The sequence below is a fragment of the Anser anser genome, assembly GCF_964211835.1.
Source record: "Anser anser genome assembly, chromosome: 1".
Lineage (NCBI taxonomy): Eukaryota > Metazoa > Chordata > Aves > Anseriformes > Anatidae > Anser > Anser anser.
In genome coordinates, this window is record NC_139720.1 from 4,716,291 (window position 1) to 4,730,010 (window position 13,720).

The 13,720-nt window shown below is 40.4% G+C and overlaps 1 protein-coding gene across 1 annotated transcript in view; it reads left to right on the top strand.

The window, feature by feature from the left end:
- Positions 1 to 13,720, top strand: part of TAF3 (TATA-box binding protein associated factor 3) — a 115,603-nt gene that overhangs the window by 92,159 nt on the left and 9,724 nt on the right. Inside the window, exon 4 of the mRNA XM_083821316.1 lies at positions 809 to 891. Coding sequence (XP_083677442.1) covers positions 809 to 891 — 83 coding nt within the window. The remainder of the gene's footprint in view (positions 1 to 808; positions 892 to 13,720) is intronic.

Below are 13,720 nucleotides of genomic sequence, written 5' to 3' on the forward strand. Positions count from 1 at the left end.
TATGTGTATGTATATATATTTTTCATGTAATTATATATAAGTGGAGCAACTTATGTATGGAAAATCATTAGAGTTTCACCTGTAAAATCTGAGAAGATTCTGTACAGGTGTTGCAAAGCAGTAGCTTTGGCTGGTCAGTGGAAGTTGATAATTATGGCAGAGTTCAAAGAGTTTAAGGACATATTCTAGTGGTCCGAATCCACCAGATACCAAGTTTGGAAATCAAGCCATCTGACTTCCATCTGAAAAATAGCCATTAGAAACCTCAGCCAAATTGCATTTAAAACAGTGATTCTGTTACATGTGTGTGGATAAGCACTTTCGTAAAGTATTCAGTATGTGCTTGAGGTTTATTTGCTTTCTCTGTGTCTAATTTTGATTGAAGAGTGCCACGGTACCTTTATGTGATGAATCTGAGTAATAATGGCTTGAATTTAAGTCTCAGAAAAAAGTGTCACCTGTCAAGTTTGAGCACTAAGGTCAAAGCACTTCATGTCATTGTTTAGAAAAATACCAAATTTTTTAGTTAAATGCTAAATCAGTAACACTTGTAAGGAAGTACGTGAGCTATTACAAAGTCAGGGGAATTTCAATTTGACTTTTTAGTCCAGAATTTGTATTTTTGATTTGCTGTGGCTGGGAGCTCCTAGCAAACTGTGACCATCCGTGCTGCAGCACGAAGTGTGAGAGAACAATATAAGCATTAAGCCAGTATACTCTGGTTAACTCTATCAGTGCTTTCATGTAATTAATATTGTTTGGGAGTCTTTTTACAGTCTTTGATTGGTGATTGTGTTCCCTTGTACAGATAAAGGTGGAACCAGTTGTTCCAGCTCCATCACCGGTTATTCCTCGGCTGACATTAAGAGTGGGTGCAGGCCAAGACAAGATGTAAGTACAAAAAAAGCCATCTGCAAGGTGTGTGCTTAACACGCTTCATCATCTGTCACATGTGGCAGCTCTTATTTTCAGTGGAAAACAGTTAAAAATTAGTGGCAAATGACACTCATGCGGCTATGGCATCTTTTGGTCATTCTAATAAAAAATCAAGCAGAACACTTACCAACAGAAACTTTTTAGATATTTTATCCTTTTTTTTTTTTAACCCTCCAAGTGGAACCCATCATCTTCCATCCATCCTGTTTTTCCCAGGCAAGATTACAAGACTCCATCTAGACTCATATGCTACCTCCAGTGACACTGAGTCAGGCTTCCATAATGGATAGGTATCGCTAGAGTAACCTGCAGCCAAGTTTCATAATGCACTTCAGCTAACAGTTGTTTTATGCTTTAAAGCATAACAATTGAAATGCCTTTATGCGTGTCTGTTTTATTATAATTGTTGATGATTATTCCTGAGTGTACCTAACACATCTTAAATGTTTGTTCATTAGCTCCCTAATTATTGGGTGCTGTTGTACAAATAGTAGTTATTTAGTACTGAATAGCCATAAATAGAATGATCCCTAACCTGAGATCATACAGCATAAGCAGGTGGGTAGAGACTCTGGGGAAACCAAGCGTCACTGGGCTTTGTAGGCTACTCCTGTCTCGTGTGTGAAAGTTTCATTTAATCATTTTTTGTTGTTTTTGATTGAATAGACTACACTTTTGTGTCTGGTGGTAGACATGAGCACCAAACAGATTTTTCCTTTCTGTTTGTCCCATTAAATATTGCTAATCTAGTTGCTTCTCTTTTAAAGACATTCTGAACTAAATCCCCTAATCACTAATTTTTCTGATTAATAAGTTGAGTGGCATCTATGATGATTATTCTGTTTTTCTCTGCTGCCCTATTCTGCTCTTTGGCCAAGTAGGTAACTGTGAATTATGTTTGCTTGCAGTTGCTATGGGACAGAAGCAACCAAAGATGGTTTTGATGGGACACCACCCTGAAGATCAGGGCTTCTTGCTTTTCTCTCTATGCTTTTCTACCATTCCTGTTTTCTCCCTTTCACAGAATGAGTGTGATCTAAAATTTCCGTGCCTCAGATTGTATGAAAGCTTTCACTGCTTCAGGACAGCTGTCTGTCTGCTGCATGCAGCCTGAACATGTGCGGCTGGACAGACTGTCCATTTAAAGCCTGCAAATCCACCTTCCATCTTGAGGAGCTATGGATACTTTCAAACTCTTCTATTCAAGGACTGTAGAAATGTTGATATCTGAAAAAAAAAAAAAAAAGTTTTATTTTCAAGGCAGAACTTGTAGACCATAGTTCTGAAACCATATTTTAGTACCAAAAATACTATTTTGCTTCCCCTCTTATCTCACCCCAATCTTTCTCACGCCCACACACATTCTGAAGAGAGACTTCAGACTTTATCTGCTTCCTACAAACCGTGTGAGCACATCATCTTCAGGCCTGCTAGCTTGCAGTGGGTCAGAGATACTGGCATCTCAGTTTTTGGCCCTCTGGGAAACCCAGTTCCATACCAGTTTCCTATATACCTCTCTAATGGCACCTTGACAGGAGACTTAGCTTAAAGTTTCTCAACAAAGTAAGGAAGAATTAAACAGCAAGGCTGAGATCTTCAGGGGTGGAAGAGTTCTGGAGGCAGCTGATAGGCAGTGCTAAAAAGTGCTTGGGCAGCATCAGTACAGGGCACAGGAGGGGAACTCCATCTTCACCGCTTGATACTTATCTTTGATACTGCTTCAAGTTGTGCAACCAGATAAGGCTTCAGTCCTTAGTATTCCATCTCTATTTGCATACTCATTTCCCTTTCCTTCCCTAGACATCTCCCCTCTATGCCTACCATATGGGCCTCCTAACTTTGTCTGTAAAAGTTATACCTTCTGACCAATGGCAAACACAAAATTTTGGAGCTTTGCAGTAGCTTTTAGGATTTGTCATAGTTTTCCAAGGCAAAACCCAGGAAGAAATCTGCTGTTGCACAATGAAACCCAGTTTGTGCCATGTGGCCTTGGCTCTGGGAACTTAGTGTGGTGTCCAGTGTCTAATGCAGCAGTGCTTGAAGGTGAGCTGTCCTACTCTAAATAATGTTTTTGTTTTAATCCTAAGCAATTAATATTCAGCCTTGACTTAAAGCATATTTTAATTTTCATATGTAGTGATCATTATAAAGACTGGTATGGCTCTGAGAGAAAGCATCACATGTGTGGTTTGGGCTGCTGAATTATACCAGAAGTCTCTGCTACCTGGATTAAAGTTTTTAGTTGCAAGACCATAGTAGGTTCATCAACCTTTTACATAGCTTGTAAGAGACAGAAAGAAAAGCTAGGCTTCTGTGTTATGTTAAGGGAAAGTTAAACTTACGTTTCTTCTGTATGGATAACAAAGGTCTGAATATCAGGTAATTGTCAGGTGGGATTGTTGTGTGTTGATTCAGATGTCTCTGGAACCTTTACTAGCGCAGAATTATTTAAAATTATTGTGAATGGCCGTGGAAATATGTCAGAAGAGTTTCTGGGGATTGATAGAAGTTGATGAGTTATAAAACTAGATGGACTAATGAGTTCTTTCAGTTTCCTCTGTTAGGAGGAAGAGCTGTTGGGAGGATTTGGGAGGAGCTTAAATACCCATTCAGTTGGAAGCTGGTCTGTTTTGGGGGAACTTCATGCAAAACATTGTCTTTAATGGAAGTACTTGCAGAGCTTGGTGATGTCACAAAGTATTTTGTAGAATCGTTTAGGTTGGAAAAGACCCATAAGCTCATCTAGTCCAGCCGTCACCTAACACTACCAAGTCCACCCCTGAACCATGTCCCTCAGTGCCACATCCATGTTTCTTGAATACCTCCAGGGTTGGTGACTCCACCACTTCCCTGGGCAGCCTGTTCAATGCCTAACCGCCCTTTCCGTGAGGAAATTCTTCCATATTTCAGGTATCTGAAGAAAAGATGTCAGATTTGATGACACTTAAAATGGAAGTTCAGATCTCCCTGTAAATACAGCAAACGGATGGCAGCACAAGTCTACCCAAATAATGCAGCGGTGCTGAGGAAGACGCCTTTGCAGTGGAGGAAACATTTTTGCTATCATTTTGCTTCTCAGCTCCTCTGCATGGACCAGCATACAAAGCAGTGCTGGTTGTGGCAGAGAACTTTTATTGTTTCTGTGAATACAAGTGCGTAGTGGACAGTCGAGCTTGTCTAGTGCACAAATATTCTTCCAACACCCATCAGTTCAAAAGAGATGGCAGTTAATGACATTAGCTTAATGGACGTGAAAATGTAGCTGTTGCTGAACGATGGAAAGACCAATATTGGAAAACTGTTACACTTCAGGTTTTTTTGGAAGTGTTTTAACTGCACAGTAAAACAAGAAGAAAGTAGATTCTAATCAAAGCATTTCCATCTTAGTTGTAAACAATTACAGCAATACTTGCTTGGATGCCACATTAGAAGAAATTTACTGGATTCCATTCTAATGCAATTAGAGCTAATTTTGTTCTTTAAATGAATAAAAGGTCAGCTAGTAAATCTAGTTTATCTCAAGTCCAGGCTTCAATAAATTGTTTTATTTAATTTGTTGTAAAAGATCTTATCCTTAATGGGCCTAGCTCTTATTAGTTTGCTTGGGTTCTGAAATATTTATGACCACCTTTTTAGATATGATTTGAATGATATGTAGGAAGGGTTTTTCACTGTTTTTTTTCCACTCCAGTGTTATCAGGGTAGAAGATTGCTAACTGAGTTAGTATAGGAAGGAACTAGAGATGTTATCTTTAAAAAAAATGTAAAAAGCACAAAGCTACTATAGACTTTTCAATTTTAAATCATCTGCAAATGATGAGCAGGATTTAATACTTTTATTCAGTTGTATCATGGTTTCTTTTTGTCTAGTTATTTTTCCTGAGCATAAATCACATTTCATAAACACAAGTTTTTAAAAACTTTCATACACATGAGTTTCATACACGTAAATTTTTAAAAAGCATATCTATTGATGAGCTGTTGACATTCCAGTTACGAGCACAGTTGCCATAAACTTCAGGTAAAGCATGTGCTGTAATTTTTGATACAGACAAAATACGTAAAATACAATTTAAATACAATTTTTAAGAAAACCCTTATGGTTTCTAACACTAATGGCAGACCACAAAGCAGAGTACCTCTCGTTAGTCATTGTTTAAGTGCTTCTGTGACATAGAGGCAGGATATATGTGCACATATATATTTGCATGTGTTTGTGAAATGAGGCCTCTGAACTTTATCTTAAACTGTTGGGCTTTTGCTCCAGACTTTCGCCTCGTTGATGGTGTGTTCCCTGCCATCAGCAGGAAAACAGACACGAATAGGGGAAGGACAGGTATTTTAACAGTGTTTAACTTGTAAATCTGACCAGCCGCTCTACTGAAATCGCCTGTTGTCTTGCCTATTTTTAAAGCGAGTAGATCTGTGACCTTCTCCACAAAAATCGCACACATGCTAAGATATGTGTGCCCGTGCGTCTATAAAAATGTGTATTAAATAACCTGTGGATTTTGAAATAAAATCCAAAAAGGATTAAGGGATAGAAGGAGGTGGTTTTTTGTTTTGTTTTGTTTTGTTTTGTTTTGTTTGTCCAGATATTTAATTGACTCCACTAAAGCCTTTTATCTCTTGCTAGGATGTTATCAGTCCAAGGCCATACTTATGCTCCTTTGGAGGCTCACTCAACAGCACGATATGCCCATGACAAAAGCCACCAGCCTAACTAACTGACATCCTTTGTAGGGCACCTCAAAGCCAAGTGGCAATATGGACCAAATTAATTTGCAGCCTCTAGGTGCAATCTCTCTGGGTAATATTGGTGACCCAGAAGTATGTTTCTGGGACTAAGAGGGGAGCTTGTCCCATCGCTTCCTGTTTTATTAGAGTTTCTGTGATTGACCATCCAAGGCTTTCCACCACAATAGGATGATCATAACACTTATTTTTATAAGTTGGCCAAATGGCATGTGTCTGTCAAAGTGGAAGCCTGAAAGGAAATACAGCTTGAGAAAATGGCATGATTCTGAAGCTCTAACCCGACCTGAAAAACAGCTGGACTGCTGGAAGATGTTTATTTTTCATAAATTGGTGGCTTGGGTCATCACTGCTACTTGCTCAAGAATTGATTATTTGAAGTGCAGCCACAGTTGGGCAACAGAATTCCAATCAAGCAGTTCTTTATGCACGCTTTTTGAAATTGTGTAAAACTCAACCATCTAACCTGTAGCAGGATGCCACCAAATTTATTACAGGGTAACGGTCTCCAAAAACACATGCCTAAAATATGGATATCCTATCTGCAACAAGCTTAATTTACAGAAGAATTGAGCTGCAAACGCTCTGGAGATTAAATTTTCTTGGGAACACACACACAAAATCAGGCTTAAAAAAGGTGAGGGCACCAAAGGAGGAGATGAGAGTTGTTGGCAGCTCCATGAATACACTTTTATTGACCTGGTTGAAGACAAGAAATGAGGCAAGGACTGTGTTGGTATTCCCCAGAGTTCACTGGGGATCTGTAATTGCTGGTGTAACATGAATATGCGTTTTTTGGAAGGTACTCAAACAAATGGTTTTTTTGAGCTGTGTAAATAGCTAGATATCTAAGATAGGACTTTGCTATTAGCTTCAATTAAAGTAGAATTCTGCCCTATGTAGTTTTCAAGAATGCCTCTCATTTTTACACTATCATCTTTGGTGGGTATTCATGAACTTTCATTTTTAATGGGCTTGTTCTGTTACAGATAAACAAGACCTTGGGAAGAAACTTTTGAACTTTGGGTGCTATTTAGCAGGGAGCCATTCAGACGTTGATAATTTAGATTGCTGTCTTCATCGTGTTTGCCCACAATAGCTGAATAATGGGGTTCATTAAGCTCCCTTTGTAGGCACATCCAAATTGTTTGCCTCTAGCCTTGGCTCCCTGTGTGTGGCTAGGGAGGAAAGGATTGGCTTTTTATTGACTTGTCAAGCCATAGGTTTGCATTACGGCCAAGTAGCTCGTGACCCATTCCATTTATTTCACTGTTTTGTGGTGGGGAAACAGGTAAAGGAATCCTGCTGGAAGCCCCTCCTCCCGCACGTTTTCATGAATAAGAGCAGTGTTTGTAGCAGTTAAGGCACCGTGACCAAATCCTCCAAAAGACGTAATGCAAGCAGCATGGGGCTATTGTGGGACGCAGCTGTGGGCGGTGTTGGTTACCCCGCGAGACGTTGCTTATTCAACAGAAAGCTCTGGAGGAGAGCTTGCTGTGGAATTAAATAGGAGGGAAAAAGTGATACTTCGGGGAGAAAACTGGAGAAAGGGAAACCACTGTTTGGGAAAATTAAACAATAGAGGCCGAGCAGCGAAAGTCTCTGTTTATTGCAGTGCTAATGGGTATCCCAATTATTTTACAATGCAGCACTTAGCAGTGAAAGCTTGTGTTAACTGTGCTTTGCCAGAATTAACGCCCCGGGTGTCACTCCAGCTCTTGCTGTAAGACAGAGAAGAGCGTGTAATGGTTAAATCAGTTTTGATATGATCAATAGACCACCTAAGTGAGGAGGCAGAGCGATGAAAAATGATCTTGCTCCTCTCCAAGGCTGCAGAGGTGTGCTTTAGGAATTCCAGTGATCTTGGCTGCTCTCATAAATCTGTGTGTGTGTGTAAGCAGACCCACATTTTTCTGTTCTATAATCATTAAATTAGAAGAGCTGGAGGACTGGTTTTTCAATGCCTTTTCAAATTCTGAATGGATGTGCATTTTAATGGAGATATTGTGTGGGGTATGATTCATATCCCTTTCCTGATTGTTCTTTTTGAGTGTAACATATTGGCCCCAACGCTGCTGTGAAAGCCTCATGTGTGGTCTTGTATCCATCCAGAAGTCCTGTTTGCTGCACTGGAGGTTCCCCAGCCCCTCCCTTGCTGCAGGATTGCAGCTTTTACATGGAAAAAAAAAAAAAAAAAAAAGAAGAAGATTATATCCCTTTTACTGAAACATGTAAATAATCAGTTTATATTTCTAAAGGTGATTCAGAATAGTTTTTTCTTCCTTGTATGTGAGTTATTTCCAACTTCAGACTTAGTCTTTAGCTTTTTCTTTTTCTTTTTTTCTTTTTTCCTTTTTAATTACAGAAGCCACCCCAACTAATTATTCATCCTGTTTATGGTAGCTGGTAGGCTGTGGCAAATTATTTTCATTTTGCTGCTGGCCACATCGGGTGATGACTCCAAAAGTGAATCCATAAAAATGCTTGAGTCATTAGAAAACAAAACAAGTTACTGTGAGATTCTTTGATTTTTCTGCTTATTGCTCAAGAGTAAAAAATTGTATACTGTACAACACAATTAAAGAAAAAAAAAACCTTCGGGCATGTTTAGACACATAAGCAAATTGCTTGTTGTAAATGGGCATGAGCAGCTGCCCTTGCAAAGTACAACATAAATCGATCCAATCCGTGTGAAAGAATGGAAAGGCAGATGGGTATTTGTTTAAAAGAACAGTTTTGCCTCCGTAGAGGATTATTGCAGGAGATGGGTACTGATTTATGCTTGTCTTTGACGGAGATGCTTCTTTTTATTGAAGTTTTTAAACAAAAGTAAGTAAACTGCATACACCAAAAAATTAATATTTTAGTTCCTGAGAGCTGGACGTGCAGAAGAGGTCCATGGAGAAGTTACCTTCCCTAAACACAAGAGAAGAAGGTGGTCCTACCCAAATTTAGTAAAGGCACCCTATGAGCAGCTGAGCTGTAGCTCTACAGAGCCTGCAAGTTCAAGACTGGCATCTTGCATGTTTCTTACAGAAATATGTCTCAGTAACAAGCCGGAAATTACCATTTCAGACGTTCCTAAACCCATGCTGGCATAATTTCCTAGTAGTTAATGAAATTTTATATTCTACCCTGGTTCCCATTAAAACGGGTAGATGTAGCTTCTAGATCATGCATCCCATAACATTTCCCAGGACAAATGATAATAAAGGGCAGTTTGCAATGAACACATAAGAGAAAGTTTGCAAAGGGCTCATTGGCATAAACATGTTTTACCAGCTTCTGGCTTTGCCATTCAGAGCTCAGCACAAGGGTTTTCCCATCGAAGCTCTGAGCAGCTTTGTTATTGATGATAAGAGAGAAAAGAAGATGAAAGATAGCGAGACGCCACGCTACCAGCTCAGTTGTGTTTTGTCAGACTGGCGATGAACCATCCCGAGCTGTAAGTCAGGATGGTGAGAAAGAACAGGAGGGAGATGTGGGAGTCATTGGCAGAAAGGTGGTTGTGGTTGCTGGGAGAAATAGCCTGGTGTAATAGATACAGAGGGTGGAGGCCACGGACAGAACTCTGTTTTACTTAAAGTAATGGAAAAATAAACAGTAGAAACCCTGTAATTCAATTCCAAGAGTGCAGATGCCTGTAAACCAAAGGAGATAGCTAGAAAAGTCAGCAGGACTGAAGACCTAATGGATTCAAAAGTGGTGATTTCTGCCTCTGGAAAGGGGGAAACGACTACAGAGTGAAATGCATCAGTAACTCCTTCAAAACGGGTGTTGAGTGCAAGCATTGTACCTCTAGGAGAAAAAGGCTGTTAGCAAAGGGGTTGTGTCTTCAAAGCAAAAGACTGTGGAGGTGAAGTCAGGCTCGCCAAAAGTCAAGCTGAATTAAATGTTGCAAAGGAAGAGAGGATCATGGAAGTGAAGACAGGGAGGAGGTGAAGAATGATGTCAGTATGAGCCAAGAAGGGACTCATACAATATCCCGAGTTGGAAGGGACCCACAAGGATCATCAAGGCCAACTCCTGGCTCCACGCAGCACCACCCAAAACTCAGACCCTATGTCTGGGAGCACTGTCCAAACACTTCTTGATCTCCATCAGGCTCGGTGCTGTGACCACTGCCCTGGGGAGCCTGTCCCAGTGCCTCTCAGTGAAGAACCTTTTCCTAATGCCCAACCTGAACCTACCTGACGTAGTTTCATGCTGTTCTTGGGTCCTGTCGCTGGTCACCAAAGAGAATACCTTGCCTCTGATCCTGTGTCTGTTCTCCCCTTTACTGAGAACTAAGACAAGAGGGATAATGGCAGTAGGTTGACAGTGGTGAAAGTTAATGATAATGGATTGAGAAGCAAAAATATAGGGACATTTGCAAACTGATGTCAAGGAACAGAATAATCTTCCTCCCAAGTTACAAAATAGCTGGCTTGTGAATTTGCAGACTCAGTGACAAGTAAGTTTTGAATACATTTAGTTTTATTTTAAAATTCAATGTTGGTTAAATCTATTTTAATAAATAGTATAAAAAGGAAAACAGAAGTGCGGAAGAAGGGGAAAGTGATCGAGGTACCTGATGACAGCAATACGTTTAATTACAGAACAAATTTTGGAGGAAGAGCTAATTAAAGGCTTGGAAATAAGTGGAATAAAACACAACATGGAAGTAAGCCATACTAAATCAGCTTGATAACAATTTTTGATAACCGATTCTGTACTTTCACATGGTCCAGTTGGCAGTCCCTGTGGGAGACGTGGCTGGGCAGGGCTGATTTTTTGCCATGCATCTCAGATATCTGTTTCCACTGCCAATGCTGAGAGCGACTGCTTCCACCTCCCACTGCAGAGCAATTTTTTGGGGTCTTGCAGTACAGGAAGAAGCAGTTGCTGAGTACATAATCAAATTGCTTCCCCTCCAAGGGAAAGCCTCAGCTTCAGTGGAGAAGAGCTGGGACACTCATATGTGCGTGGCTGGAATAAAGTTGACAGCTGTCCTCCCACTGGGAGAAGGGATGCTCTCTTCTGGCTGAATGAAAGGTGGCAAAGCCGAGCTGCCTGGATTTTAGGAAAATGTTTAATACTATCATAGTGAAGCTGACAAAGACAGGGATTAGTAGAGGAGCTGTTTAGTAAGGAACTAGCTCAAAGGTAGATAGCAACTAAGAGTAATAAGAGAGCTTATCTAACCAGAGAGGAGGTTACTAGTGAACGTGCTCAAAGATGTGTTTCAGGACTGATCTGCTTTAATAATTTCATTAAAAATTTAGTCCCAATAGAAGGTAGAGCACTGATGTCGTTTTTTGTCAATAAGGTTGAAGGACCATACCAGTACCGCTGAGGATCTGATGGTTGTCTGGAAAGAACTTGGTCCCCTCGAATACAAGGGAAAAATCCTTTTCAATTCGAGGGGACCAAGAAAAAATGCAGTTAAGGCTTTTGCATTTGAAGAGTACCAAGAGCAACTTAGCTGGTCGGTAGGTGAATCAAGGGGGTGATGGTTCATGAGTTGATCGTGGAGTTGCCACCGTGATCCAAGGGTGACCATAGGATGTATTGCAAGTGGTCATTTTAGCAGAGATAGTGGAAGTGTCTGAGCTGTCATCCGAGATGCTGTTGGTACTTCACCTGAAATGTTATATTCAGTTCTTGAACACTGCTTGTGTTCAGGAACAATGAATTGTTGAGAGCAGGTGTGAAGGAGGGCTTGGGGAACTAGTAGGGGAAGCAGAGAGGAGTCTCTGTTATGATAGGAGAGGAGAACAACTTTGTGTGTTTAGTCTAGCATGTGAAGAGGGGATATGATTGCTGGCTACAAATACATCAGGCAAGTAAACATTTTGGAGGGAGAAAGCTATTTAAGCTAAAGAACAATGTTGGCACAAAAACAAATGGGAATTAATTGGCTATGAATGGAGGCTGGAAATTAGAAGAGGTTTCTGTGCCACCAGAGTGGTGCGATCCTGAAGCAGGGTAATAGTGGGGACAAAAAGATTAACCGGTTTTAAGACGAAGCTCAATAAACTTGTGAATGGGATTAGGTGACACGATGCCTGTGGAATTGCTAGACTCATTTGTCCAGGAAGGGATGTTTGCGGGGTTTTGCCATAGCGATGAAATGGCGAGTGAGCCATCGGAGCTCCGTGTGCACCATCAAAACCCCAGGTGCTTACAAGGACCCCGTGCCACCCGTGTTTGGCCAGGCAGCGTCCACAGAAAGGGACGGTGTCTTGGAACACGTGTTCATTGCTCATTTTCTTTGCTAGAGAAGAATATCACCCTGCAAGCAATTAATCACACGAAAATACGTTTTTATTATTATTTCAAGGTTAAGTATTGAAGTCTTTTCACTCGCAAAATTGCTAGGGGCTTGGCTGAAGGTTTGATGCATTTTGGCACCCTGCAAACATGCAAGCTGGTCATAGCGCATATTTGTGGAGCCTTTGTTTGCCAATACGACTTGTTTGCACAGAATAAAATATTCAGCAGGGCACAAGAGATAAAAACTAAATTTCCCTTTCTAAAAGTAATATGGGAATTAGCTTACATTACAGAGCTTAAATTACACCGATTCTCCTCCAGGGTTGGAATAAAATTTTCAAAATCACCTCTAATCTGTGAGGAATCTAAACCATATGGAAATGTTCCTAATTCCCCTGGGTGTTTTTGACACTTCTACCCATAGGTCTTAGAGTATTTCAATTTTTTTTTCTTTTTTTTCTGGTGGAACAATCTCAGTTACAAGTGTGAGATTTCTAAGTAATTAAAATAGTTACCCCACCTCTCTTTCTAGCATTGAGGAACTTGTATCAATAAGGGAATATCAACACTAATAGATAAGAAATGTCAGCCATAATAATGAGTGGCAGTTGTGCTAGCTTTAATTATGTCAGTATGGTTGGTGGTGACATTTTCCTATGTACAGGGACCCTTTAGCTCATGCTCCTTGCTTAAAAATGGATCATTAGGACTTCTAAAGTGTTGTCTTCTTCTAGGCAGAGCCTACGTGAAACAATTTTTAAGGAGCTTGACCTCCAAGAAACAAAGATACCTGTAATTCTTGACCAGACCTTTCTCAGTACTGACACAGCGTTTTTTTGGAGCCTGTTGCTCGTAGCAGACATTCAGCTCTGCAGTTCATATCCTATTTTTGAAAAGCCATTTCCTTTTGGTGCACGTGTCTTTTCCCTCTGTTTATGTGAAGCAGTCAACGGGGCTTTCAGCCGTAAGGATTAGAATGAAGTCAAATAAGTTGCTTCCAAAGACAGGAAGCTACTTCACACCTTGCAGCCTCCTTTTGCTCCAGATGTGGCGTGTTACGGCTCATGCCAATTAGAGACGATTATAAACTGACCTGTTGTGATGTTAAAGAGCTGGGGAGAATTTGCACTTTGCTTGCGAGCCAACACCATTTTCATCCTTTTTGGGTTTGGATCTGTCTATGTGAACGGAGCAATTGCTCCAGAGTAATGATGAAAATGGGATCTCATTAACTCTACCATTGTGAAGAGGTGTTTTTTTTTTAACATGTTATTGATACATATGTTCAATTAGAAAAGCACTGAGGTTCTTAAGAAGTACAGTTCCTGTTAACATTTAAGGAGAAATCCAAAGCGAATTTAGGTTGGGCACAACCAGATGCACATTTACATTAATTCTGTTTTTTCAGAAGGGAGTGGTAGCCTTTAGTTATGATATACGGAGGCTCCTGTTACCACATCTATTCCAAGGGTTTTCTCACACCTCTTCATTCTGGGGGAACTATTTTGATTCAAAAACAGCTTTGATTTTTATCTTTCAGTGTAGAATACAGATGTGATACATCGCCAGGCGAGCAGCCTGCAGAGAGAAGTGTGATTTTCATCTTGGGACTCCGAGCGTGTTGATGCAGTTGATGTTCATTTATGTTGTATGACTTCAAAAAATATTAATCCAGCCCCAGTTTTAGAGTTTATGGACTTTGGATGAGGAGGAGGGGAAAGGAGGTGAAATTTCATCTTTATGTAGTGTTGTACTTACAGACTTACAAGTCCTG